This window comes from Leptonotus elevatus, chromosome 16 (genome assembly GCF_054856555.1).
Source record: "Leptonotus elevatus isolate MCC_2025b chromosome 16, RoL_Lele_1.0, whole genome shotgun sequence".
In the NCBI taxonomy this organism is placed as follows: domain Eukaryota; kingdom Metazoa; phylum Chordata; class Actinopteri; order Syngnathiformes; family Syngnathidae; genus Leptonotus; species Leptonotus elevatus.
Window position 1 is genome coordinate 6,334,308 of NC_141254.1, and position 26,465 is coordinate 6,360,772.

General features: G+C 41.9%; 3 protein-coding genes across 7 annotated transcripts; 2 read left to right on the top strand and 1 right to left on the bottom strand.

The window, feature by feature from the left end:
- The first annotated feature begins 520 nt into the window (after window positions 1-520).
- Window positions 521-2,631, top strand: LOC147160484 (uncharacterized). The gene is made up of 3 exons (XM_086098905.1): window positions 521-864; window positions 1,092-1,394; window positions 2,054-2,631. Exons 1-3 carry the CDS (start codon window positions 553-555, stop codon window positions 2,513-2,515), a joined length of 1,077 nt encoding a protein of 358 aa, XP_085955031.1. The 5' UTR covers window positions 521-552; the 3' UTR covers window positions 2,516-2,631.
- Window positions 2,632-3,596: 965 nt separating this feature from the next.
- Window positions 3,597-21,467, top strand: ttc3 (tetratricopeptide repeat domain 3). Of its 5 annotated transcripts, none has more exons than XM_086098748.1 (44): window positions 3,597-3,821; window positions 5,043-5,146; window positions 5,228-5,273; window positions 5,604-5,763; window positions 5,962-6,043; window positions 6,463-6,516; window positions 6,677-6,809; window positions 7,242-7,327; window positions 7,464-7,558; window positions 7,650-7,712; window positions 9,248-9,302; window positions 9,612-9,789; window positions 9,859-9,907; window positions 10,011-10,128; window positions 10,241-10,277; window positions 10,921-11,111; window positions 11,372-11,521; window positions 11,600-11,680; window positions 11,865-11,974; window positions 12,047-12,173; window positions 12,253-12,372; window positions 12,437-12,535; window positions 12,639-12,778; window positions 12,855-12,988; window positions 13,578-13,898; window positions 14,081-14,350; window positions 14,437-14,477; window positions 14,585-14,635; window positions 14,798-14,862; window positions 14,946-15,101; window positions 17,482-17,977; window positions 18,077-18,145; window positions 18,215-18,364; window positions 18,448-18,587; window positions 18,663-18,731; window positions 18,808-18,904; window positions 19,037-19,140; window positions 19,228-19,306; window positions 19,419-19,511; window positions 19,583-19,755; window positions 20,142-20,256; window positions 20,323-20,451; window positions 20,937-21,029; window positions 21,215-21,467. In XM_086098748.1, exons 1-44 carry the CDS (start codon window positions 3,722-3,724, stop codon window positions 21,320-21,322), a joined length of 5,331 nt encoding a protein of 1,776 aa, XP_085954874.1. In that variant the 5' UTR covers window positions 3,597-3,721; the 3' UTR covers window positions 21,323-21,467. The 5 variants fall into 5 exon arrangements, with proteins under 5 accessions (XP_085954874.1, XP_085954873.1, XP_085954872.1 ...); XM_086098747.1 differs by having other exon boundaries at window positions 10,924-11,111; window positions 14,585-14,641; XM_086098746.1 differs by having other exon boundaries at window positions 3,598-3,821; window positions 14,585-14,641.
- A 72-nt stretch (window positions 21,468-21,539) lies between these two features.
- LOC147160486 (uncharacterized) lies at window positions 21,540-26,197 on the bottom strand. Its single transcript, XM_086098752.1, has 3 exons — window positions 26,102-26,197; window positions 25,768-26,014; window positions 21,540-25,080 (listed from the first exon to the last, which is right to left on the bottom strand). Exons 2-3 carry the CDS (start codon window positions 26,002-26,004, stop codon window positions 23,197-23,199), a joined length of 2,121 nt encoding a protein of 706 aa, XP_085954878.1. The 5' UTR covers window positions 26,005-26,014; window positions 26,102-26,197; the 3' UTR covers window positions 21,540-23,196.
- Between the last annotated feature and the right edge of the window lie 268 nt (window positions 26,198-26,465).

The following is a 26,465-nucleotide window of genomic DNA, read 5'->3' on the forward strand; positions in this document are numbered from 1 at the left end:
CTCCGGCACATCCTTATTTATTGAAAAGTGGGTCCATAGAAAAATCAGCCCACAGTACATTTGTTTACAACTCAGTAAAAACAAGAGAATTCCTCTCTCCTCCCTTCTGCAAGTTCCCATAGCTATAAATCAGATTAGAGAAAAACAATAACCAGCCTGTGCCTCCCTTTCCGACAGAGACAGGTACCAGACACATACACTCCTTTATTTTCTCAGGAGTGTGAGACAGATACAATAGACAATCCCATTCATTTAGCTCCACAGCTATAACTAAATCCAAAACGGCTAAAATATAAATTGAAACTGAAAAACAATGTTAATAACTTAACACTACCCTCGTTGTTGGCCACGAGTGCATGCACATCACGAAGAGAAGGCGAAAGAGCTAGTGGAAAAGCAGTAGTGCTAGGGGACTTCCCAGCACTGTTTGCCTCTGGGCTTGTGTGATTTTCCAATGGCTGGTTGAGTTTACGTCACCCTGACTGTAAGTAAACACACACAAGGTCAGAAATACTGTGGACTAAACACACACATACACAATCAGCTCCAGCCATGATCCTGCTGGGCTCCAGTCTGTGCCTTCCCTCACAGGCCACCGTCCAGGAACTCTTCGTGGCGGCCCGCGACGCCAACATGGTCCCGAACATCTCCCTGGACCCGGTCCTCACCACCTTCCTGTCATTGGACTCGTCGGCCGCGCTCCAGCACCAGTACGCCTCGCTGCAGAGGAGCCTGAACGAGGCGCAGCAGGCTGTGTTGGGCCTCCGCCTCAACCGCGAGCTGGGGGGCGGCAGGGTCACGCACGGTGGGGTTGGTGTCGTGGCACTGGCTTTGTCCTTGATGTTGGACCACATTGCCCAACAGGTCGGTAGCGTTATTTGCTGTTCATATCTATAAAAACCTGGAGTTCTCTTGTAACATCACAATTTTTTCATAACATTGACTCATAACTTCACAATATTTTTTCATAACGACACAAGCATGCGAAAAATAGAGATTCTGAATTCTGTTGACCTACTTCACTGTAAGAGTTAAAGTTATGACATTTCATAAGAAATCAATTATATTCTGTATTTTTATTTGTCCATTAGGTCAGAAGCAACAGTTCCACAGAGGCCGGACAATCGCTTATGACAAGTCCAGCCAAAAAGATTTTCGGTATTGCAATCTCTTCAAGAATCGGCGGTATTGCGCAAAACTACCTGCGCTTGATCCCGGGTCTCGCCAACGACCAGGACATGATGGCCGAGACCACGGAGGTTTACGACAACTGGCTCAAACTGGAAATGCTGGACCATTACCAGAGGATGACCAAGAAGAAGAGGATGAGTTCCGTGTCCATGCAGCACTGGTTGACCGGAGCAGCACTTCATCTCCATATGAGGATACACCAGGTCAGTAAACACTTGTTTTTAGGGTTGTAGATAATGATTTACTGTATTTTAGCTTTTATTAGTTTTATCATTTTATGTTTTTTCTCTGTTAATTATTTGTTCAGAAATATTCAATTTAAATAATTTGTCTGTATTATAGCTTTTATTTTTACTTGATTAATGATTATTTTATGTATTCATTATTTTCTATAAATGTTATTTCTTATGTTTGTTTTGTTTTTATGTTGTATGTATTTTTAAATCTGTTTTGAATTGGTTTATTTGCCTAATTACTAATTTACTGTTGATATTTGTTACGTTTAAAAATACATTATTAGCTATTAATTTATGTTATTCAAACTTTTTTCATATTAATTTTATTTATTTTTTCTTACATTTACTTTATTTTAATAATTTTTCAATTGTCTTTTTAATTTATTTTATTAGCCCCCAATATTATTATCCTCATCATTATTATTATTGTTAATAGTAGTAGTAGTAGAAGTACATAATTATTTGTACATTATTCATTGCTTACATTTTTATTTTATTTGTTTTATTGACTTACAGTGTCCCACACATTTTTTAAATTATAATTTCTTTATGTTTAATTATTGTTATTTTACTGACCAACATGACTGGGAGTCTCATATTGCACCTTTGCTTTTTTGTTGGACCAGGTTCGTCTTCATTCTGTGCCATTTGGGTCAGTGGAGTCTCTTCGTTTGTCCTACAAGACGGCATTCAACCGTCTGGTGCAGGGTTACACTGTCTACCTCCATAGGAACATCCGGGAGACGGCAGCATCAGCACCGCAGCATCGCGGTAACGGGACCTGCTCCAGTGAGTTGTCCTTTAACATCAGCCAAGCAGAGGTATTCAACGAGACGAGCCACGGGGGAGCTTGTAAAACAGACACAGTGGCTTCCAAAGAGGGCATGCTGGTCATCGAGCCAGGCAGAAACGTCAGTCACAGTGTGTTGCATCACCCCTGCCAGTCTCCGGCCATACAACAAGCTTTGGTGACGCGCATCATAAACGCGCAAGACCTGGAACACAGCAGAAGCTTTTTCCTCTCCTCCAAAAAAGTATTTCAGCGACTGCTCACCCAGGAGGATGCTTTTCAGCTCAATACAGACTAGACGGCTATGCAACTGTAGAAGCATCCCTCGTGTGTGTGTGTTTTAATACCTACATATATCGTTTGAAAATTGGCCACAGACGAAAGCCGAATAAAAAAAAAAAGTTTCGTTTTTTAGTTTTGTCCATTATACATTTAGTTTTTAACACTGACACCCCCCAGGACTTCCTTTATAAGTTATAAAATAAAATAGGGTAAGATAGGCACGGTATGAAAACCCTTTAATGATATACTGAATGTGAATTCAGGTGTTACAACAGTACACAGCGGAGTGTTAAATAAAAAAAAAAAAGACAAAAATAACAATTATTAAATAGAATAAAAATAGTGTACAAAATAAGACTCTTTTATATGTAACAACTTGTGGCAATTGGGCCCGCTCTAGTGGTATGCAAAAGAATCACTACTTAAACTTCAGGTCAGGTGTTTTGCTTTTAAGTTTATGTGCTATGCATTTTTATTCCAATACTTATTGAAATCATATTCTATGCCTACATATTTAAGCGCAATGTAGATATTCAAACTGTGCGTAATGTTACAGTGGCTTACCATAATATTAAATATACTTTTTAGGAATAAATCCTCGGTTCTGGTGAACACACATAATTGTATTTATGTTCTCCTTTATGAGATTGTTCTTTTCATCGCATACACAGAATTTAAAATTGTCTTCTGTTCAATGTGATTAATTGATTTGTACCACAGTAGTTACAATGCAGCGAATTCCATTTATTGGTGTTTATATGTAATGTGTAGCATTTAACCTGACCGCATATGTGATCACCACATCTGTGTGTGTCAATATGTAAAGGGTAAAAGCAGTTCAAAATAAATGTCAAATATATTTTAAAATAGTTTTTTATTATCATTAGAATTTCATTTGGTTTGACTTTTTTTGGAATTTTGTAAGTTTAAATTTTAGTGACAACAGGATATTTTATTTATTATTAAAACAAATTTAATTAAACCATTATATATATATATATATATATATATATAATGGCATTCACTCAGTTAGAGACAAAGGAACCGCTCCTCCCATTTGGTTATCGATACTACGTCACGTTCAGTTTGAAATTCAACCCCAGCACGTTGTGTGCGACTGGTGGGCGTTAGTTCAACCAGAAGGAGGGGCATACGTACAGTTGTTGTTTTTTAAGGGTACAACTTTTCAAGCGGGTTCCGTTTGTCTTTTTTTCCGTGGAGCATGGTTCTCCCACCCGGAAGCCGCGCCGCACATCAACCATTTGTTATGTATGGTTCTTCGTTTGGGCACAACTTCATTGTCGACGTCGACGACCAAAGTGGTAAGAAAAACACGAGAACAACATAGAGTGTAGTAGTGTGTTTTTCGTTTTTTGCCGTGATTATTTTGTGTTTTCAACATTTTCAATGAAGCAATAGCCGTCGACAACATGTATAGACTGTTTGTTTTAGCTTAGCTTGTGTGCTAAATGCCAAAACTAGCTTCTGGTCAACTACAACCGTACATTTCCTATTTTTCCCACACAATGCATACAAGCAGGTTATGTGGTCGCTTGCATCTTGCATCTTACATCGTCACGGGAATTACAGTAAAGCGATCAGTTTCGATTCACCCAAAATCGAGAGACGCTAGGTCTTTTATCTTCTCTGGCCTCCGTTTCTGAATAGATTCCATTCAACTTTCTTTGTCGTCACCAAGGTTATTTTAGTTAACTAAAACTAACGTTTTGCGTTAGTAAAAAAAAAAACCTAAAATTTAAAAAACAATTTCGTTAACGAAATAAAATAAAAACGAAAATGCTTTTTCAAAACGAAAACTACTTGAAACTACATTTTATGTTTACAAAGCTAACTACAATTATAGCAAAAATGTCCTTCGTTTTAGTCTTTGGTAATCAATTTAATGTATGAGCCTTTGGGGATGATTTATTTTTATATTAACCGGAATAAGGACATTTGAAAGTGTGTCACACAAAAAATGACATCATCTAGCAACAGCCAATAGAAAAGCACCTTCAGATGACGTCCATGGTGTTTTTCAAAAACTGCGCACAAGTAATACACACTTTGAAAAAAAACTAAAACTAATGCTGAATCTAACTAAAACTAAGCATTTATGAAATTACTAAAACTAATAAAAACTAACAGAACCACCCTGAAAACTAATTAAAACTAACTAAATTTAAAAAACAAAACTCAAAACGAAATAAAAACTAACTAAAATGAAAAATTCCAAAACTATAATAACCCTGATTGTCACACGTGTTACAATTACAAGAAGAAGTGCATTAACAGTAATAAATAAATAGCCAGTTCAAAAACTACTCTGCATTTCAGAAAGATTAAATGTAATAAATATACTGTACTAAAAGTTAACACAGTGCTTATTTTGCCGTGACCGGCAACTGTTATTTTGCTGCACATTTTGTTCCCCTTTAATTCTGTATACAGCAGAAAGCTTTGATTGTTCAATTGCCCTGTTTTTTTTGTTTTTTGTTTTCTCATGCAAAATGGCTTTAACTTGCCACATATTCTTGATACAGATTCGGATACGGAGACGATGTGTGAGACTGAGACTGATTGCAAGCACTTGGGCTGCAACAATGATGGCGAAGAGAACAATGGCCCCTTTTCAACGTTTGAAACAGTGCGTTGACAGGCATCAGTTGAACATATTTATTTGTTTGTCGAGTGTCATGCCTTTTATTGTTTCTTCAATTCTTTTAAGTCTCAGGCGATGCATCCTGGTCATCCTCCCGTCTGCTTCACTAAAGGTAAATCTGGAGAAGGAAAATTATCACAGCTTTGGATTCTGAAAGTTGATTTTTTTTTTGCTGAACACAGCATCTTCCTTATATTTGTATGATTACAGGATTTGTGTCAGAAAAGCTTAAACATTGAGTTTAAAAAAAGGTTGCAATAGTAAAACGTGTCACCTTTATGAATTAGTGCAGTAAACATTGATTTGCTATGTTCATGGGCAGACGCTGTGGCGTTCTCAGCCGCCATCTACTGTACTAGTGACATACTTGAAAGTCGCTCACACCACCAAAGCAAAACATCAATCGGGACTCACTGTACCCTTGCGTGTGTGTGCTTACTAGTCTACGTGTCTGATTCCTGGAACACCATCTCAGTGGATGTCAAAAAAGCAGCGGGGCATTTGATGAGACTCTACACCTATTGGATGCCCCTCCTGCTGAACGTTGATGCCATGAACGAAACCTACAACTGGGCTATGCGGGTTGGTTTGCTCAATACACAGTAAGTCAGTTTATGTCAAACTTTCTTCATGGGAAGCCCTTGACGTGAGCATCTGTGTCGTCTTTGTGAGGATGACCCACATTAAATGTGTAACACCAGAATCACAAACAGCTATAACAAAAAAAGAACATAACACATAAGTACAGAGTCCTTAGATTTCACCCCTAATTTTTTGTTTTGTGTTTGTCCCTTGTGAAGTGACCCTAACATTGTGAATCTGAAGATGCTGTCCAAGATCGAAACCCTGCAGGCAATTCTCAGAGCTCTGGAGGTCGGATCTGTAAGTCCAATCTTCTGATGCTTGAAATGGTGACCTACACTCCCCTAGATGCAACAACTAACTGCTGGGGCTTGTCCACTTGAATAAATAAAAGTCAAATGTTCTACCTGTTATTAATATCTTTGGTGTAACCTTTAAGGGACATTTTTTTGTTGTTGTAATTGGACCATTATTCAGTTATTGGAATTTTTATTTTGCCACATATCAGAATTGGCATGGGCCTGAAAAAAATCCATATCTGTCGGACCTCAGTTATAACCCTTTCTCTGATGTCAAGTTCACATTCCGGACCTATGGACTGATTGTGTTGCACTGGTCAGATAGCGGTCAAGGTTGTCTCCTGGGCCCTCACAAAAGATAAGAATCCCACATCAAGTGGTTTCAAGATGGGATTTTTCTCCTCCTGTCTTGTCTTCCAGATGGCCAAAGAACGCTCTTCTCACATCATCTTACTTTCTACGAGTTTCCGTGAGGCAAGTCTGATGTGAATGTGCTACTAGATAATACAGCGGACCGTCCGGAGTAGATGGAATTCCAACTCATCTGTTCACCATTCTATTTCTGAGGGCTTCGCTGTTGCATCAAGCATCTCTGAACGTGATTGTGTGTGTTTTTGCTTGTGTATGGACTTAGAATTTACCAGGGGCACTAGAGGACGCTTTGCAGTTACTGGAGCAAGCGGGAGAGCCTGACATCCGCCCTCGTATCAAGGAGCTGGGCCACAAGCGCACTCGCTACGCAGCTTTGTCCTTCATCTTTATAGAGTGTAAGCCGGCTTTGCTAAATGCTCTTCTATCCGGCCGTCTGCCTGCCAAAATTTCTGTCCCTCTATATTGATATTGTTTTTTCAATGTACCGGTTCCACACCGAAACGGTTCTAAAACGCAGGCCGACGGGGGCCGTGACGTCACTGTCATCTCACTGGCCGGCAGAGCTAGGTGTTTGTTAATGCAGCAAGTAACTGCACTGCATGCTCACATTTGCTGATTTTTGCCTGCTGCCGGCAAGTCAAAATAATGAAGGGGCGGCATGGCTCAGTGGTAGAGCAGTCATCCTGGCTCCTGCATTCAATGCTGTTGATGCCGCATTTCCAGTAGTATAGCATAACTGCTTATCAAAGTCTTGGCGGGGGACTCTGAATGACACAACGGCGGCCTCCCAACTTGTCTCTATTGCACTAACGTTTGTCTCTTTTCAGACTTGCGTTACATCTCTCACATGGGTATGAACGTGGGCAGGATGATGGAGGGGATGAAATCAAAGCCCAGTGAGCGCGCCTTAGCGGTAAAAGCACCTTAATTTAATTTACTAGTAGTCTGCTCTTCAGTTTCACAGTTTTCTCAACATTTATAGTGTTCAATTAAAATCTGTTTATTTTTAAATGCTTGCTCACTGGATGTTTTATGTGTTTCTCATCCAGACCAGTAACTACCACAAGAAGTTAGGGAATGAGCTATTTCAGGAGGAGAAGTACGAAAAAGCAGAGTATGAATATTCCAGAGCCATCAAAATTAAGTATGTTTCTCCCCCACCCACACAAGGCTGCCTAACTATAAATACATGTGTGACAATTAATTTCTTCCTCTCCTCCACCTGCTTGCCCCAGCCCTGAAAACCACATCGCGTTTAGCAACCGGGCGCTTTGTCATACCCGCTGTCAGAAATACCTGTAAGTACACGTGGCAATCATTTTTTTCTCTAAAGACTGGGTTGGAAGTGCAGACGTTTTATTTAATTTTGGGGGTGTCTCTCTCAAACGCAGATGTTGACAACTTGACGCCTACTATCTGCAAATGGTCAACAAATTATTTAAACGTACCACATGGAGACACAGACTGTGCTCTTATTTGGGTTTTTAAAAACTCGAATAAAACCCTTGGGTTAATACTTGCTCATATAAACGCAATCTGAATACCTCGATTGAACGGCACATTGTTTTTGCTGTGCGCATGCTCGCTATTTTCTTCTTCGTCTTTTTTTCTTCTCTTATTTGATTCGCAAGAAATCTGTGTAGTAACTACTTGTATGTGCAGCTCCGTCCCACTCGCTAAAGCAGCCACCCTTGAATACATTGATCTCTCCGCTGCGTTTTCACGTTATTTTGTGTCTCTATGGCGAAAACGCCACAGTTTGTGCCTATATACACATACAGTAAATACAAGTATATAAGTCCATGCTTCTGGCTTGTAACCCACCGGAAATACTCAAGCCGGTGTCAACAAACATGACACTCACAGTTCTGGAGCAAGGAGGAAACGTACTACTTCATTTAGCGTGGTGAGTGACATAAATATGATGTATTTTATTGAACGTAAAGTAAGTTAAAAGCGGAAATGTGGTAATTACTTTGTCCGCGCATCATGGTCTGAACGGGATATTCCAATCCAGCACAAATGGCCATGTAAACAAGAGTAAGTCTGTCCGCCACGCATGTAAACATATGTTACCTTGATTGTTTCCAAAACCGGAATTCTGACCTTAACCCGAATATTGACTGTATGTAATTTGTAAATGTAGTCATAGCCAAATGGAACATAGTAAACCCCCACGAGTTGCAGAGGGTCGCCCAATAAAATGCTTTTACGTGGATAGGGGAGGATAATTGATTTATTCAACAAAAACATAGAAATTTTCCCCAAAACATGCTAAATTAAACATTCAATAAATGTTTTCCATGGAAAACGGATACGGGCAAAAAAGTCAGAAAAAAGGCCAAAAATATTGGGGTGGAAATGCAAATCTGCATGTGCCAAACCGTAAGTACGCAGGTGTTGTTAGTAGAACAACTTGAGAACTTTTCAGTGTTCCCTCCTGAAGTATTAAAAATGTTTTAAAGGCCTCTTTATACTCTCATGTGTGCGCAGGTGACACTGACCACAATTGAACAACCTTGATTTAGTGGCCACACATACCATGTGTATCGCCATCAATTTTGTAATACAGTACAATTAAACAAATGTAATCTAAGGTCAATTTCTTCTAGCGGGCAGTGTGTGGTCTCCATTGGTGTCGCTTTGTTTCTTGGCTGCTGTTTACGCACATATGAAGAAGCCTTACTTAACCTGATTGATTGCACAATATTAAAGGCCGCTAAATTCGTAAGGATAAGTGGTTCCGATGTTGAATGGACTTTTTGTCGCTACAATTGTTTATTGTTTATCTTTTTTCTTTCTTTCTTTTTTTTAAATACATATACATATTCAGAGAAGCTGCTGTGGATGCAAAACGGGCCACTCTGATAGAACCGCACTGGACCAAGGTACTTTTGTTATCCACTAGTAGTGAAATGTGTTTCATGCATGGGTTTATGCAACAGTTGTTTTCATATCCTAGTCCTACAGTAAATCTAAACGATACCAGACATACTCTGCAGGTTTTTAAATCATGTCTTTTTTTTTTGTTTTAATGTTTTTATTATGCTTTTTAGTTGTTAGCCTCACTTTAGTGTTAACTTTTGTTGTCTTTTAAATGTGCTATATAAGTAGAGTGGTGTGGTATGGTATATCATATTGTAAGCATTTTTTTTGTATTTTTTTGCTACTGACGAGCTTCACGGTTTAATTTCCAGGGCCACTACCGCTACTGTGAGGCTTTGTTCCTCTTGGGTGAGGTCGACTGGGCCTTTAGTGCCAACGCTTCGGCGCAGAGTCTCTGCAAGCACGACCGCGAGGTACTCCAAGACCAAGAGCAGCAGTTTCAGAAGTTTACGAGCGACGTCCGAAAATGCTGGGGCAACGGCAACAAAGGTGCACTTGACTTACAGGGTGAATTGCGAGCACTGCTTCCCAAACTCATACTTTATCTTGACTTTTCAGCGGAACCCTCAAAGAAAAAACAGAGTGCAGCGAAAACGCAACATTCCACGTAAGAGCAGTATAGATCTTTTTTTTCTTTTTTTTTACCTGTACAACGTTATCAAAGCAGGTGACAATGGAGAGTGACTTAACCCCCTCTCTCTTTCTCCCAGTAAACTAGAGGCTACTAATAAGTCGACTGTTGTTGAGACACAGCAGTGGTCAGGAAAAGGAGACTGCAATGGCAGTAATAATAATAATAAAAATGATAAGCGCAAAGGAGCGTGCAAGGTATGTAAAACACAGATGATGCACAAGAGATATGATCAAGACACACCTATTCAATGTGCTAGTGTTGTAGTTTCAAGTAAAACTTACCAGTAAATTGTTCCTGTTCTTCCAGGTGGCCGGAGGGACAATGAACAAGCAGAACCAAACAGGTATGTTTCAGTTTAAATTTAGATAGAATTCAGACTAATCAGTTGCCTAACTTAGTTTGTCTGTGTTTAGGGTTGGGGAAATATGGTCTTCAAATAAAATCTGATTTAAATACACCAATAAATAAAACAACTGATTTCAAGTTATAATAATTTTTCCTTCATTGCTTATCGATAAACTAAATGACTGACATCTTTCAAAGCATATTTAGCTCTTATTTTTCCCTTGTATTTTTTTCTTCTGACTGTTGAACTTGCATCAATTACCACAGAAACAATAGAATGCCTATTCATTTACTTTAACATAAAATGTGTATTTAAACGATGATTCCTGATATAAAATTTATGAGCCCATTTGTTGAATGATTTAACACCATCAAATGAGTCAATAATATGACTCTGCACTAGCATATGTCTGTTGTCACACCTCCAGCTCTGACGAAAATGAGGTCAGAGAAGTCACTGAACAATGCGACTAAATGACTAAGTTGTCAACACTGACTACGCCCAGCGCTATTTGTAGCATCTTCTTGACTGGGTTTCATTAGCTAGTTGTATAACTTCCTGTAATACGTTTTTCATTCTATTCAAGTTGAGATAAGTCGCGATATTGCCCACCTCTGATGGACTAATGTTGTCTCTGCAGCAGTTAATGACAAGACGGCTTCCACTAAAGAGCCGTCTAAGGTGTCTACAGCAGTTAATAACAAGACAGCCGCCACTAAAGAGCCACCCAATGTTGCTGCGGCAGTTAAGGACAAAACAGCCGTCTCAAAAGAGCCGCCCAAAACATCAAAGAAGAAATCCACGGCCAGTAAGGATCAACCCGAAGAACCGGTAAGAATGTTTGTCGTCCTCTAAAGTGACTTGGAATCAAGTTTTTACAGGCCAGTTCATTTCTCCCCGCTATATTGCGGTCATTTATTTTATGCTTGACATGTTTTGTGTGTTCACTTTAATTTTAGTCTATTAAACGTAAAATATTGCTTCAGTTACCGTTTATTAAAAACACTTTTTTTATGGCATTTTGTTTTCAATTTTTTTCCCCCAGTCTATTTTGTTCATTTGTGTTAATTGTAATAATTTTCACACTTTAGCACTACGTTGGCAAAATGTGCAGAGACGCGTTGAGTCGTTTGATAGGGAACGGTCATGCTGCCCTGAAGAGCCAGTACTATTACAACGCCGACAATTCCTTCAGAGATGCGCTGGGTCTGCTGGACTCCTTTACAAAGGATGAACGCAAGGCACGAATGCACCGCTACAGACATTTATTATTTTATTTTATTTTATTTTATTTATTTATTTTTGTGAATTTTTTTTAGGAAATTGGATTCTCTGCACTGGATATGCAGCTGTTGCTTTACGGCTGTGTGTCCGGCCTGGTGGAAATTGGCAAGCCTCAGGTAACTTACCAGCACACTTTGTATTTTTGCAATCAATTTTTATCGATAGGATAATTGGTAGAGTACTTGATTATTAAAATATTTCACAATTGCATCCCTAGATTATAGTTTTAGAGTTTTTGTGCCAAAGCATAGCTTCTCTTTGTTGCATCAATATGTATTTTTTCCCCCCTTTGTGTAACAGGAGCTCACAGAAGCACGAAAACTCCTGGAGGAGATCAAATCATATGAGGAGAGAGTTTTCCAGTGTTTGGTTGACTACGCCTATGGAAGAATTTACCTCAAAGAGAATAAGTACAGTCGCTGTTGGTGGAACAGATTTACATTATTTTTGAGTATTTAAACTAAAGTTGATTCTCTTGTCAGTTTTGCAGTTGCGTTGGAACATTTTCAAGATTCCATGCAGATGGTGAAGAACCAGATAACACCGGGTAAACTCACCTGGCCACTAACGAAAGAAATAGTGAAAGAGACTGAGATGACCCATTTTAAAGTAAGGTTACACTTAAGGCTCAGTCTGCAAGCATTTTGGATGAATTCTGCCACTTCAACGTTGTATGTTGTCGCTTTAGAAACTTCTGGAGGATTCCATATATACATGCAAATTCCCTCCTCGGCCCAATGGCATCTGTCGATATGTGGACTGCCTCGGCCCTTCCAAAAATATATACATCACTGACCCAGACTTTAAAGTAAGTTTAAAAATGAAAAAACATCGTTTGGGAGTGTAAACAAGTGCTGATACTTCACCCACAGGGCTATATTGAGTTGAAGTGCAGTCAAAAGTGCCTCATTGAATACCACAATGCCTGCTGGAAAGCATTCAAGCCGTCGTCCTTTGAGAAGCCCGAGAAGGTAACATCCCATAACGACACGCTGCGCTTCCTTTGCCTCTTGAGAAAATGTTCCCTCAACACATCCTTTTCTTTTCTTTTTTTTTGTCCTGCATGGTATGTAGCCATGTCTGACGCCCAACTGTTCCGGCATAATCGATTCTGTTAAAATTATTGACGCAGTGGGCCTGATAAAAAATGTGTTAGTCACCAACCGGAGGGCGGAGAGTCCAAGGAAACCAAAAGTGAACCAGAAGCCTCCATGGTGAGAATTCAATTATCATTAAATTACTTGTGATGTTTAATGAAAATTTAAAGATAAACTTTTGTTTTCAAACCAGTGTGAAGAAATTAAAGGAGAAGAACCATTTTAAAAAAGAGAATAATATTCAGAAGACCTTGGAAAATAAGGCCACCGTCAGTGATGAGATTCCACGAGCCAAAGCTAACGATGCAGCGCAGACTCAACAGAACGGTATGATAACATCCTACATTCAGTTCAAAGCTTGCGATTTGTTTGTTAGTGCACTACTGTGCACTATTAACCCCTATTTTTTGCGTGATGTTACCAACAGCCAATCAGAGCCCAAGAGAATGAAAATACAAAGAGTACTTAAATGTTCAATCATTTTATAAATGTAGTAACATTTTACTGCATTTTAGTCAATGTTTGCATGTTTTCAACACAGTTCAGTAGAGTGATAATTTTGCTTTACCAGTGCTCCAACTTAGAAATGTTTGTGTTTCGGCTTAATCACACCTCATAAAGCCAGTTTGTTTGTTTATTTAAAAAAAATCTATATATTACCATTTTTTAAAACTGGTTTCGGGGGCACTGGAATGGATCAGAATTAATTCATTTTAAGGGGCAACATTTAAGATACAAGCTTTGGTTACAAAGTGAACAAAAGTTATAAGTCAAGGCAGCACTGTATAAATGCAAAAAGCTGAAACCCCAATAAAATAAAAATAAAACAATTGTAATGTAATGTGGAATTTAGATGCGTTCAACCCCAAAAATCCACAAGATGGCGGATGTCGTCACTTTTGCTTCCCGTTTCCAGCATGGTTGCTGTATCAAGATCGAGTCCTCGTGCAGGTCAGTCAGATGATGCAGCTGCTCCGCCAGGAAAAGGCTCTCTCTGTGTCGGCTGTGAGCGCCTGCCTGAAGCCCTGGCTAGAGCTGGACTCGGCGCGGGGCAACCAGCTCGCGGGCAAGCTGCTCAACTGGAAGCAGGAGCGCCTGGAGACGCTGGATCAGGCCGTGGAGCTACTTCTCGAGAGGAAGAATCGCGTTTGGGCGCGCGTCTTCATCCAGCTACTGACAAATACTTTGGATATTAACGTGGAGCTTAGCCACTGGGCAGGACGACTCAATGATGCAGGTGAGTACTCGGTTGACATCTTCATCCTCTGTTTCTTAATAAGGTGTTCTGAAAATGACCTTTGATCATGTAAGCATCTATAATTATGTTGAAAATATGATTCAAAGGCTATTTTCTCTATTTTGTATTCTTAAATTGGATCTGATCAGTCTTAAATTTGACTTCCTTTCTGTGTTTTGAAGATCTGAAGGCCGCTAAGTCCTTCGTTGAACGCAATGCAGACCACCTGGATGAATTGGATCTAACACCGCTGTTGACCTTTGCCCCTTTGAAAGAGATAATTTCTGAGAACTCTCCCCATGGCTCCAACTTTATTTCAAGCCACTTGACTAAATATGTCAAACAGGCCCTGTCGCACGAAATGAGACTTTTTATCTGGACTCTAGAGGAGCATAGGGATATTTACATCTCGTTTAATATTTTACTGGATGAGTATTTTGTTAGTATGATTGGTACGTATTTACACCTCATATTTATATTCTTGCCCTGACATCATCATGCGACCATCAACTCGTTTTTTTCCCCCCTCTCTCTCCAGATGGTCATTGTTCTGTTCTAAAGAAGTCTGATAATCAAAATGTAAGCAACACAGGAGTCAGTCAGTACATTTAGTCACCAGTCACAACATGCTAATGACAATATATTTTGGCTATGTAAAGTAATACTTTTGACAATTTCTCTTTCAGAGTTTTCCTGCCAGTGATAAGCGTCGAGGACGAAAAAAGAAACCTAAAGAGGCAAGGGTTAGTAATTTTAGTCAGAAGTGTGGTTGGGAGGAATTTTCCAACTACTCCGGCATACGGATCATTATTGCAGAGTAACGATATTGGCAGGATAATTATCTTTTTAACAGGAATGAGTCCAATGTGTAATTTGTTGCTCTGAATTGATTTTCTCAGATTCCTCTAGCTCTGTCCGAGTTAGAATATGACGCAGCGGACAAGTGGGACCAAGAAGATCCAATGTAAGTTGCATTGCCACAGTAGTAGTGTCTCATTGGGATGTCAAAATCTGTTTCCTAACAACACCCATCATTTTTGCCTACAGATATTTCCTTGACCCCAATGAGCCCTTTGTCATTCCCAGCCACCTTCAAGCACAGGTAGCTGAATTTGAAGAACAGTATAACACCACAGGACACACGAAGAGTTTAAATAAGATTTTGGACAACAATCCAGATCCCATCGTGGAAAATTTGTATGAGTGAGTACAAGCCTCTGAACACAAAATGATCATGTTTAGGATGTTTTTTGACAATATCAAAATATAGTGGGCGGAGAAACTTGTAGAAATGGCCAGTTGCTATATACTCTAACTCAGGGGTGGGCAAACCTGGTCCTCGAGGGCCGGAATCCTGCAGGTTTTGGATGTTTCCCTTCTCAGTGTTTCCCACAGATTTGAAATCTACTTGGGTGGGTGGACTCCGGCGGTGGGGATGGTAGGTGTGTCTCAGTCCCGTTACGTCTCCTCTAGCCTCACGATCTAGAAGTGATTGACTGCTAACGTTACATGCAGTATATCCTGTCGCGGCATGTTTTTTTTCTTTTTCTTTTAAAATATGTTTAATACATTTTCTTGAAAACTTCTTGGGTGGTGGCCAATTTACTTGGGTGGCCCGCCCAAGTATTAGCATGGTGTGGGAAACACTGCTTCTCCAACATAGCTGGTATTTACCATTTGCACCGACGTCACGTGATCAAGTGACTGCCCTATGACGCACTGCGGAAGGAAATGATTGTTGAATGAAAGTGGACGTGACCCGGAGCGACTTAGGGACTTAGCGACTGTTATTTTACAAATTAAAAGTTATTATTGCCCATAGAGCCATGGCATCTATTTCTTCAACCAAAGTTTGCCTGTCAGTCGAAGTTGCACATTTTGTCGGGACTCATAAAGCACAATATTTACTTAAGTTTGAGATCGCTAGTTTGAAAACAGCCCTTACCTTCTGTTGCCTGCTGTTTTTACCAAGTTAATCAAATCGCCGACCTTGCTGGAATTCACAGCGCACGACCTATATCATTATGTAGTCAATGCCGTCTCTCCTCCTTACACCGGGGCTGATTCAAAAGCTTGTCGCTGGCTGAGTCTCTGGGACAAGATGCTACGCTCACACTAGGGGACAATATACCTCGTAATGCAAAGGTAAAACTTGTTTATCATGCTAACTGACTTATTTTTACAATAGTCCGTTCTATATTGAAACGCTGTGAGGATGTTATGGTACTATGTTTACTAGCATGGAACAAATGACTATCGTAGTGGCAAGCTATGCAGTAATTTCATGAATATGACTCCGGCTCCAGAGTGGAAAAACTCCAAGCACGAAGACGAAAGCCCTCATTATTAAACAGTCAAATGCACTTAATAGTTTTGAAGAAGGTTCATTTTAAAACTAAGGTGTGTTTGTGCAGTTGGAGTGGACGCTAACTATCTGGCTCGTTAATGTGATTTGAAACACGCAATTTGACACCCCTGTTAGAGTGTACGTTTACTAGTAAAATGTATGAACATTTATCTACTAATTCCAACAATTATTTACTAACCTCGCAAAAAATGATTGCTGCAAATCCGTGAATGTGGGCTGCCATTCCTTTCTGTTGATTGCTGCTATCAATCGACGTTTTTTGTCTTCATTCGTAGGTATGCGATAAAAAGCAACATTTGGTTTACTCCTTTGTCTGTCTGTACAACCGACCGCACAGCAAAATATGACCATTTTATAAAATAATCGATTAGATAAATGACTTTACACTGTACGAGAATCAATGGTTACAATACAGGCAAGTGGCTCTTTCGCCGTCCAGCGTCCCGGAGGGGGCGTTCCCATTAGGGTGGTAACGTCACGTGCAAAAGGTCAATATGATCAGCTCATCAGCAAGCTCTGCATAAGCTTGATAACGATCCTGTTGATTGGAACCAGCTTGTGTTGGAAGAGGGAAACCTCCAAAACCTGCAGGACTCTGGCCTTCGAGGACTGAGTTTGTCCACCCCTGCTCTAACTGAAGGGAATGCATTTAAAAACTGCACATAAAGCATACGTAGCCTTGGCATAGGATTTAACATCCCGCAATGAGGAAATTCAGTTTATGAAATAATGTGTAAATAGCTATTTCAACCATGCCTCCATCAAAGGATACATTATGTATTTTTTTCTCCCTATAATTCATCATGAAATTTTCAATTTCCCAAACTTTTTTTTTTGTGAGTGTTCCTAGCAAGTGGGTTTGGAACTCATTCCAGTTCTGTCGCGTATAGCGAACATGTTTACACCCCCTAAATACCTGAAAAGGGTTTGACGTTTAAACTGCAAGCTTCATAATGCAATGCACCATGCATCGAGCATGTACACAATCAGGAACCCATGACAATTGCGTGTAGTCTAGTATTATTCGGCACAAAGAAACTATACCTTAGTGTTAGGTTCATCAATTGTATTTGCTTGCATAATATTCCTTTCTCAACCAAATTTTCAGTAAAAAAAACAAATTTGAATACTTAACCGCAAATATGTGGGGGTTCCCCATTAAGGCAATTAAAACCCCAACTAATATGTCCCCGTTTCTCCTATTTTCCCTTGTAGCTACTTTGCACAGATTCTGGAGGAACACGGCCCCCTTCTCGCCAACAACCCCCTGCTGCAGGGTGAGATGGAAAACTTCCCGCCCATGGCTCACGCCAAGATTGCAAACGCAGGCGGCATTGAGCGCTTCCTGCTGGAATCCCTCCGCTTCACAAACATAGGCGGCCGAGTGGGCCTGGCCAAGCATGCCGTCGCCCTGCAGCAGGCCACCAACTTGGACCACCTGCAGCCCCCCATATTTTCATCCAGCCGGACTGCCAGTCCCAATCGTCGTAACGCTGAGCCATATATAACTTTCGATATGGATGAACTCCTCCCACCTAATGGCAAAGGCCCTGTCAACCAGTCGGGCCATGTCAAGCTTTTGCCCAATGACTTCAGATCCCTGGATCTTTATACTTGCGAGGTGGATGAGTCGTGTGAAACGTTTTCTTATACAAGCGATTTAAGTGTAATGCCACCTGAAGTTATTTTGAAGAAACATGCAGAAGTACAGGTAAGATTCCAGCATTTCGGTGCTGGACGAAAACTCGAACTCAATTGAATATGGAAGCACATGAACAAGCAATGTGCTTTGTTTTACATCTTCCCTCAGACATATCAAGCAGTCAAGGACTGCGTTGCGGTGAACACTGAACCTTTGCAGCCTTACGAGAACAACCAGGTCAGTTCTTGTATATGACCTATTGTCCAGATGTACAATCAATTTTGTCAACAAACAATCGATCTCCAGGGTGATATCAACAAAACGGTCAAGCGTTTTAAAGAAATGGCGGCACCGATGAGCAGGACGGCAGATGACCGCGAGAAGGTGGATCAGAAGCACAAAGAGACCTTGGCGTCCTTGGAGAAAGACATCCAGGAGATCAGTACCAACATAAAAGTGAGCTCTACAACCGAATGTGCAAGCAGCAGATCTGGCTTGTCTTAATTCACGTCCCCAACTCCCACACACATCCTGTCAAGGTTACGGACACAGAGTTGAGCCTGTTCCAGCGGAAGCTTGAGGAGGAGGTCAAGAAGGATCAGAAGGAGAAAAAAGCTAACCAGGAGGAACTAAAGGCCCTCAAAATTGAAACAGAAAAGTTAGTGGAGAAACGAGGGAGGTATGTATGGAAATTCACACAAAGCAATCTAAAATGTGGCCTTCGCCTAAACGATGCTCTTAATTGATCACTTAGTCTCACCAAACAAATTAAAGCAAACAAGGCCAGCTATGACAAGAAGTTGAATAGGTTCTTGGAGCTAAGGTACGTCTCGCACAATATGCTTGATAATACCACTTAAATGGGATGCTAATAAGATTTTTTGTATTCAATCCTAAAGCAATCAGTCAGCAGCAGAGAAGATGAGTCTGGAGGATGAGATCATGCGTTACAAAAACTCCATTGCCGCGGCGATCAGGAGATCCCGCAGCGCCCAAGTAAGCAGTTGAACTATTTTGTTTTAGAGGCTTGTTGTTGATGCATGTTCCTCTGTAATTGTTTGGAAAAAGTCCAAACATTTTGAATCGAGGAACAAAAACCCCCAATTAATCCCGACTTTGCTCCACCAGTTGTCCATGTTGGAGAGCAGTCGGGATCAGCGTCTGTACGGCCTCCACGCTCAGCTGGCCGACACCAAGACTCTGCTGGCTAAACTGGATGACTCTGTACAACGGTAAGGAGTGGAGGAAAGCCTTTATATATGACAGCACGTTTCCCACTTGGAATTAATTTGAAGTGGATATCAACACTTGACTGGCAGATTTCCCACCCTGGAAACAATGAGACAAAATGTGAGAGCCAAGGTCCAAGATCTGGAGCAGAACATTGCTGCTGCTGAGGTACACAAATGGGCTGAACCTTTGGAAATAGTACCAGTATCCCTTTTTTTTTTTAAGTCCCATGATGCTGTTCTGTACAAACAGCTCTGAAAGTTTTAATTGCATCCCCCAGACGCAGTACAAGGAGCAGGTGGAGCAAGTCAAAAGTGGTCGAAGTGCAAGAGACGTGCTCAGTAGTTACCAGACTGATCTTCAAGTTTCTGTGGTAAGACAATGAGCATTGCTGGCTAGCTCAGAAACGGTCTCGACTCCGCTGTCTTTCGTGAAACGTTGCAGCTGTCTTCCGATCTGGCCGCATTGAGCGTCGCTCCAGCGCCCCCGCCGCAGTCGATCGTAGCTGCCGCGCCAGCCACAGAGAACCGCTACGCGGTCAGACCCGCACAGGCCAGAAACACTGTATTTGAGAAGGCCATGGAAATCCTGGGAACCATCTTCCCTGACTACACAAGGTAAAAACAAAATGGACAGCAGATTCAATTGTTATGCTGTTTCAGTAACATTTTGAACGTTTTTCTTATTTATGTTAGTAAAACCACACAGACCAGCCTAACTTGACTATCTTTTGTGCTACTCACACTGGTGTATGGAAGGTGCGAATGTTTGGTGGTGGTCGGGGGGGTAGGATCACACTGGCAGCCACGCTTCCGTCAGCCTGCCCCAGGGCAGCTGTGGCTACTTAAGTAGTTTACCGCCACCATTGTGAATGTGTGAGTGCATGAATAATGTATCCGTTCCATTGTAAAGCGTCTTTGAGTGTCTAGAAAAGCGCTATATATATAAATCTGATTTATTAGTATTCTTTTTAATTATTATTATTTTGTCCTCCTCCCCTAAGATCGGACTTAATGAAGTTTTTTAAGGAACTGCGGTCATCCAATGGCGGCAGTTTAAGCAGCATGGTCTTGCAGGATGTTGTCTGTGGAGTGAGCCAGCTGATCCTGGAGCATAAGGTAGACCACTTCAAAGTGTCTCGACTTGGATTCATTCACACATTCAAAATGGCTGTGTCCTCTTAGGAGGCGATCGCATCTGGGGCCAAATCCAAGACTGGCGCGGTCGGTGGTGCGGGCGCGGCTACGCCCCCTCTGATTGACCCGCCTGTAGTCTGGCCGTCGGCGAACCAAACATCGCTCAGCTCCAATCCGGTAAAACCAAATAATTCACGTGTGAATGACTGTTTGTCTGTGCATATTAAGGTGACGTATTTAAAAAATAATAATTTTTTAAGTCAGTACAGTTGTAATTTTTCAGTACAATATATTTGTATGTTCATTCACTGCTGTGGATGTTTATTTTTGTTAGCCAGAATCCAATTGTCCATCAATGACTGTTTTTCATTGAGTTGGCACGGAACAGGTTCTCGCCCAGCTTTGTCTGTGGAATTCTGATTTGTAAACCACTGTAATTACGAACAGATTACTCAGGCTAAAGCTAGAAGCCAAGTTTTATTTTTTTACTGATAAAAGAAGAGTCTACTCTGTTTTGGTGCTTATATTGTCACAGAACACACAATTCTGTCAATCTTAAACTTAGCCAAAATGCTATAAAATGGCTGTGAGTGAATGAATTAATGAACTTAACTGTAATTTGCTACTGTATTTTAATGTTAACCTTGTGCATGTAATTGCAGCTGAATTTGGAAGACCCCTGTATCATCTGTCAGGAAGAAATGAGTCTACCCGACCGCTTGGTTTTGGAGTGCAGACACACCTTCCATAAGGATGTGAGTTGGACTAAGTCACATATTTACAAGTCTAAATTGTAAACCAAAAATCAAGCGAGATGAGTCTTAAGTCGTAGTCTCGCTCAGTCACATATGCTATTGGCCCATCAGCCATTTTTTTTCCCCTAGTGTTAGCATGTAGCCTTATCAATACTATGAACACGTGTTATGGTGTTTGTATCCAGTGCATCACTTTGTGGCTGAAGGAGAAGAGCACGTGTCCCACCTGCCGGAAGGACACCATGTTCAAAGAGTTCCCCTTGCTGCCCTGTAGGAGGCGCCAGGCCCCATGATGTCATCTCTCACCACCATTATCATAAAAAAACAACAACACACATTTACCTTTTATCTAGACGTTCTTAGTCATGACTAATAAAAGTCCTGTTTCAATTTTCTCTTAGACGTTTTAAGTTTTGAGTAATAAAATTTAAGTTTCAATCTGCCTGTCAGTGATTACGCTTCAAACCCACACACAAAACAAAATTTTCCTCATAGGAGTTCCTTCTTTATTGGCATTTTTTATTATGTCATGGGAAAAAAATCTGAAAATAGGGAATTGAGCATTAGTCTAGAAAAAAATTGGACCGACACTTTCAAATTATTTTCCCACCTGGAGCATGACAGCACATCTCCAAACGCATATATACAAATACCGAAAATAGCCTCTCATTTTTAAAGTGCATCAGTGCTCCTATGAAGGGCCATGTTAAAATGTCTGTCTACAAAAAAAAGGGGGGGGGGATTCTACAAGTAATCCACAGTAAAGTATGCACCTCGGGCTTTGGGCCACAGTTCCATACGGTTTCAATGTGCTCTTTCAAAAATAATCTATTTTGCTTGTCAGCAAAAACTGCATTTAGTTGTGTGATAAATAATATAATTCCAAGTTAATTAAACACAACACTTTTGAATGCTCAACTGCCTTATTCCTTGACTGGTTGTATATAGGTGACAGTACAACAGTATAAATCGACCCAGACTTAATCCAACTTTTAAGGCACAACATAACGTGATTTGAGTGTTTTTATTAAGTGACCAGACCAAACATCTTCCACCACAGAAAAAGAGAGCAAATCTTTAACGATAAAATGCTCCCACTGCACGTTGCTTATTTTGTGGTCTTTATCGTAAGTGGTACGGTTGGTGTGGTCAGAAGCATTCTCAATACTTGTTTAGCTAGACTGTCATACGTCCAGCAGGTGTTGTACAGTTGGAGCTTGATTTAGCGGACAAATTGGTTGAAAATGTCGTGATAGAGCCGATTGTCCCTTACATTGAAGTACTTATTAACACCCAGTACAGTACAAAATCACTGTAAATGAAAAAACAATTGGGCGGTAGATACTACACGGTCGTTTTGCGTGCCTACGGCAATGCTAAGCTTGACATCAATGTTTTCCATTGCTTGCCTTTTAATTGGACTGTCGCCACCGTCAACATGGCCGCCACGTAGGCGCGTCCATTAGCCTGCACTAGTCTGTACTGCAAATTTGTGTCATTTTGAGTGGACTGAACACGAGTTTCTGAAATCCAGCGTCCGTTAGTTCAATGTCCATGAAATCCAATTTCCAGTAGAAGCTTGGTCGTATTGCTTATTTCTTTAGAAGTACAGGAAATGCTTGCAGACAGTAAAAACGTTGTCAACTTTTCACTCACCAAAATTAATCCACAGTGGAAATTTGGACGAAGCTGGTGCTAATTGAGTTGCCGTCTATCAAATCTTCCGCTCGTGCTCGTGGTTTTACCCCGTCCGTAAAGGTTCAGTGCAGAGCATACTGAACAGTATTTGGTCCCATCCCTAATCTACACAGGCTTAAAGGATTATTAATAAATATTATCAGCAATAGAAGTATGAATAACTGTAAACCTACATGATAGATGTATACACAGTGGTACCTTGACTTTGGAGTTGTTCTCTCAATTCAATTTGTCAAATCAATTTCCCCCATTTAAATTAATTGAAATGCTCGCAATACACAGCACAACAACAAAAAAAACGACCAAGACAGCTTGTATTTTCAAAACAAATGGGGGTCGGGTTACTTGCAAGTAAAGGTACCACTGTATGTATGACTGTAAACATGCATGATAAGTATGTACACAATATACACAGGTGCAGTGGAGTAATGTCTCTTAAAAGCAGGAGAACGAAAATGAGGAATGACGGTCACGTGGAGCGAGAGCAGAGCTTGGCCACGGATGAGAAGAACCTGAGCTTGCCGGTTTTGGGCTGTTCCTTGTGGGTTGTAAGTTGGGTTTGGAGGTGCTTGAAGATGGCATCGTCGAAAGACGCCTCGTCTAACGTCACCGCCTCCACCAGTTTACTCGCCGAGCCAAAGTGGGCCAAGAGCTTCTTGACTACGGGCGTGACCACCTCGTCCAGGTTAGCCATCGTCTCGATGTTGTCCATGTGTTGCGGGTTGATCTCCTCCAGGGCCCTGCACGACAGATGCTCCACCACCAGCATCAGAGCGTCCATCTTCAGAGACTGCTTGCACTTCCTCGGCAGACGCTGGCCGAGTTGCGTGGCCAGCGTGTAGGCCAGCAGGCGGGTCAGCTTCACGTTGAAGGACGCCGTGCGTTCCCGTCTGGAAGAAAGGTTGGACGACGGCCCTTGAGCGGCCGAGGGCTGCGAGGTGGCTTGCGTTCGACGACGTGACGCCGAAGACTTCTTGGAAGGCGTCTTCTCACTCGCCCGCCGGCTCGCCGGGGGTTCCTGGTCTTCGTCAGCGTTGAGGGCGGTGACGACCAGCTGGTTAATCTCACTGACGGCACCCGACACTTCGTCGGCGTACGTCTCCTCGCCTTGTGGCTCCGTTTCCATCCAGAGGAGCAGCTGCTGCAGGAACCTCCAGGCCGCGTCCTCCGTCATGGCGTACATGACCTCCGGGGAGAACTTCTGCCCGCCGTCCCAGTTCTTCTTCCCCTTGCGTCCCCATAACACCGAGTCCATGAAAGGTGTGTTGGAGCGGCTGGAGGGCACCTCGTATACTTCGCTCTGACAGGACATAAGGTATTCGTACAGGCGAGAGGAGAGATCTTGGGAAAAGACCCGGAGCTTCTCGTCCATGTATCGCTTCATTTTGGCCTCGCGGACTTCCGGCTCCATCTGGCTGAGGTCGTCGAACATCTTGTCCACCCTGTCCTGGATGGCCTCAAATTCAAATGCGGGCCTCTGCGATGGCCTAACGTGTAAGGTGCTGGACCTGAAAGCGCCCCCTTTGCTGTCTTTGGGGGACTTTGGTTGATCTGGCCTGAGGCACACCAGACACGCGTCTTGGTTTTTAAAGGCACGTTTGAGTCCCCCCAGCATTCGCGCAAACTGCAGCCGTGCAAACTTGAAGAAGCGGAACCTGCGCAGTTTGACCTGGCCATCCGGGCTGGCTGTCTCCTGCGACTTGAAGAAATTCTTTACTTTGTTGGAGATGAGCTTCAGGTTGAGATTGAAGCGTGTCAGGCGGCTTTCCACGCGGTCCCCGGAGCCACGAGAGGGCTCCTGGATGATACTTTTAGTGATGTCGAGTGCGGCCTTGTGAGCGCTCTGCCTGGCCGCGGGGTCGGTTTGCGCCGTCACTTTGTCCATGTCCACCTTGTCGGAATGTTGACTCAGTTTCTCCACGTCCACTGCGGATTCAAGTTGGCTGGGTTTCTCGCCCTTACTGGCGCGGGACCACTTTAAGAGGATTCCGCTCACGGCGTCCGTCATGTCGCCGGCTTTCATGGAGGAGCGGCCGCAAAGCACCACGCACGGCGTTCGCGCCCGAGCGAACACGTGCCTCAAATACTCCACAGCTTTCCTGAAGATGGAGGCCAGGTTGGCCACACTGGACATAGTGCCGCGGATGAAGAGGGTGGGGTCCGTCGGCCACTCGGTGGTCTTCTGAGCCACGGACAAGGCCGACGTCACCCGGTGTTTCACCTCAGACTCCACCAGCGAGGTGAGCTCCACCGCACCCTCATACTTCTGCGGCGGGAGGTCCAGGGCGGCCGCAAACGTCTCGGTTATGCACTCGCTCAGCTTCGGGCTGCACCGGTCGATGGCATTACTCACCTGCGGGAAGTGCAAGTCATTACTCGAAGTATATTTCTCCTCTTGAGTATTTATTTTTCTGGACACTTTGTACTTATATTTGAAAAACCATCCATACTTACACTCCTTACTTTGTGTAAATACTACAAATGAAAAAATTATTTCAGTTTAAAAAAAATTGCCCCCACCCATAGGGGTTAAATTTGTACTCATGATTATTACTTATTTTTTTCACACAAGTATATTTTACTTGTACTTAAATACAAACTGCGTTATTTACAGCAAGTGAGTACTTGTGGTAAATGTAATTGACAGCAGAATTTATTTATTTTTGTACCTAGTACATTTCAGACTTGTAAAAGAAAAGAAAACTAGATTAGAATCTGCATTTCTACTTTAAGCAGAGTTTTTGTTAAAAAGTATTTGTACTTGAGTATGCACAAGCATCTGTTGCTTGATTACTTTTGACAACGCTAATTGACAGTAAAAACAACAACAGCAGCTTTTACTAGACTTTTTTTTTTTTTTTACACAAGTATCCAGCTTTTAATACAGGAGTTTAATCCATATACTAAGTTATATTTGTATACAAGTGTACTTCCACTTGATACTTGCGTGAGTACTTTGCCAAACTGTAAATTACCTACGATTTTTGCACAAGTATCTATCGAGTCCGGAGTTGAGAGTACTTTATCCACCTGTACTGACCTGAGCCTGAGACGCATTCCCGCGCAGGTGCTCGTTGATGGCGGGCTGCAGCTGCCGCACCACATCGGAGGAGATCCTCTGGATCACGTCGGTGATGGTGTCGGCCAGGACGGCCTTGGTCTCCGAATCGGGGGTACCGGCTACCAGCAGAGCCCACTGGGCCGCGGAGATGAGATTGAAGCGGGACTTGACCAGTTCTAGGATAGCGTCCACCTTGAGTAAACGATCCGGCTCCATCTCGGGGTCGCTTCGGTCGGCAGGAACGTGACGTCAAAAGTTCGGTTCCACTACATTTAGACTGCGTAGAACCATATAAATTCATGCAAACACTTACTGGTTCTGTCAAATTGCCCCACGGTGAAGTGTCGGCCTTGATCTTTGTACAAAAGGTGACGTCACCGGCGAACTCGCGACGTCTGGCTGTGGTCGCCCATGACCAGACGTGACGTCATAGCGTGTAAGACTTTACTTCCCGTGTTGTAGTCCTCTTGTGTTTCCTCAACTACTAACTTGGGAGAAACATGTCACCTTTCTTATGAGTGTTGCTCTAAATGACAACAAAATAAGTTGCAATAAATTCACTTTTTTTTGTTTTAAGTTGAATTGTTATGAGGATTTACTAGAAGTTGTAAAAAAATAAATGTTGTAATTCCTTATAAGAACTATTGCTTCTGGAACTAAGTCTCGCAAGATTATGA

Bases quoted from the DNA above. Each gene is read 5' to 3' on its own strand.
- LOC147160486 (XM_086098752.1), bottom strand. From the start codon at position 26,004: ATGGAGCCGGATCGTTTACTCAAGGTGGACGCTATCCTAGAACTGGTC. The intron at 25,081-25,767 runs GTCAGTACAGGT...CACTTCCCGCAG, and splicing joins GGAATGCGTCTCAGGCTCAG to GTGAGTAATGCCATCGACCG.
- ttc3 (XM_086098746.1), top strand. From the start codon at position 3,722: ATGGTTCTCCCACCCGGAAGCCGCGCCGCACATCAACCATTTGTTATG. The intron at 12,536-12,638 runs GTAACATCCCAT...CATGGTATGTAG, and splicing joins CCTTTGAGAAGCCCGAGAAG to CCATGTCTGACGCCCAACTG. The intron at 14,642-14,797 runs GTTAGTAATTTT...TGATTTTCTCAG, and splicing joins AGAAACCTAAAGAGGCAAGG to ATTCCTCTAGCTCTGTCCGA.
- LOC147160484 (XM_086098905.1), top strand. From the start codon at position 553: ATGATCCTGCTGGGCTCCAGTCTGTGCCTTCCCTCACAGGCCACCGTC. The intron at 865-1,091 runs GTCGGTAGCGTT...TTTGTCCATTAG, and splicing joins TGGACCACATTGCCCAACAG to GTCAGAAGCAACAGTTCCAC. The intron at 1,395-2,053 runs GTCAGTAAACAC...TTGTTGGACCAG, and splicing joins TCCATATGAGGATACACCAG to GTTCGTCTTCATTCTGTGCC.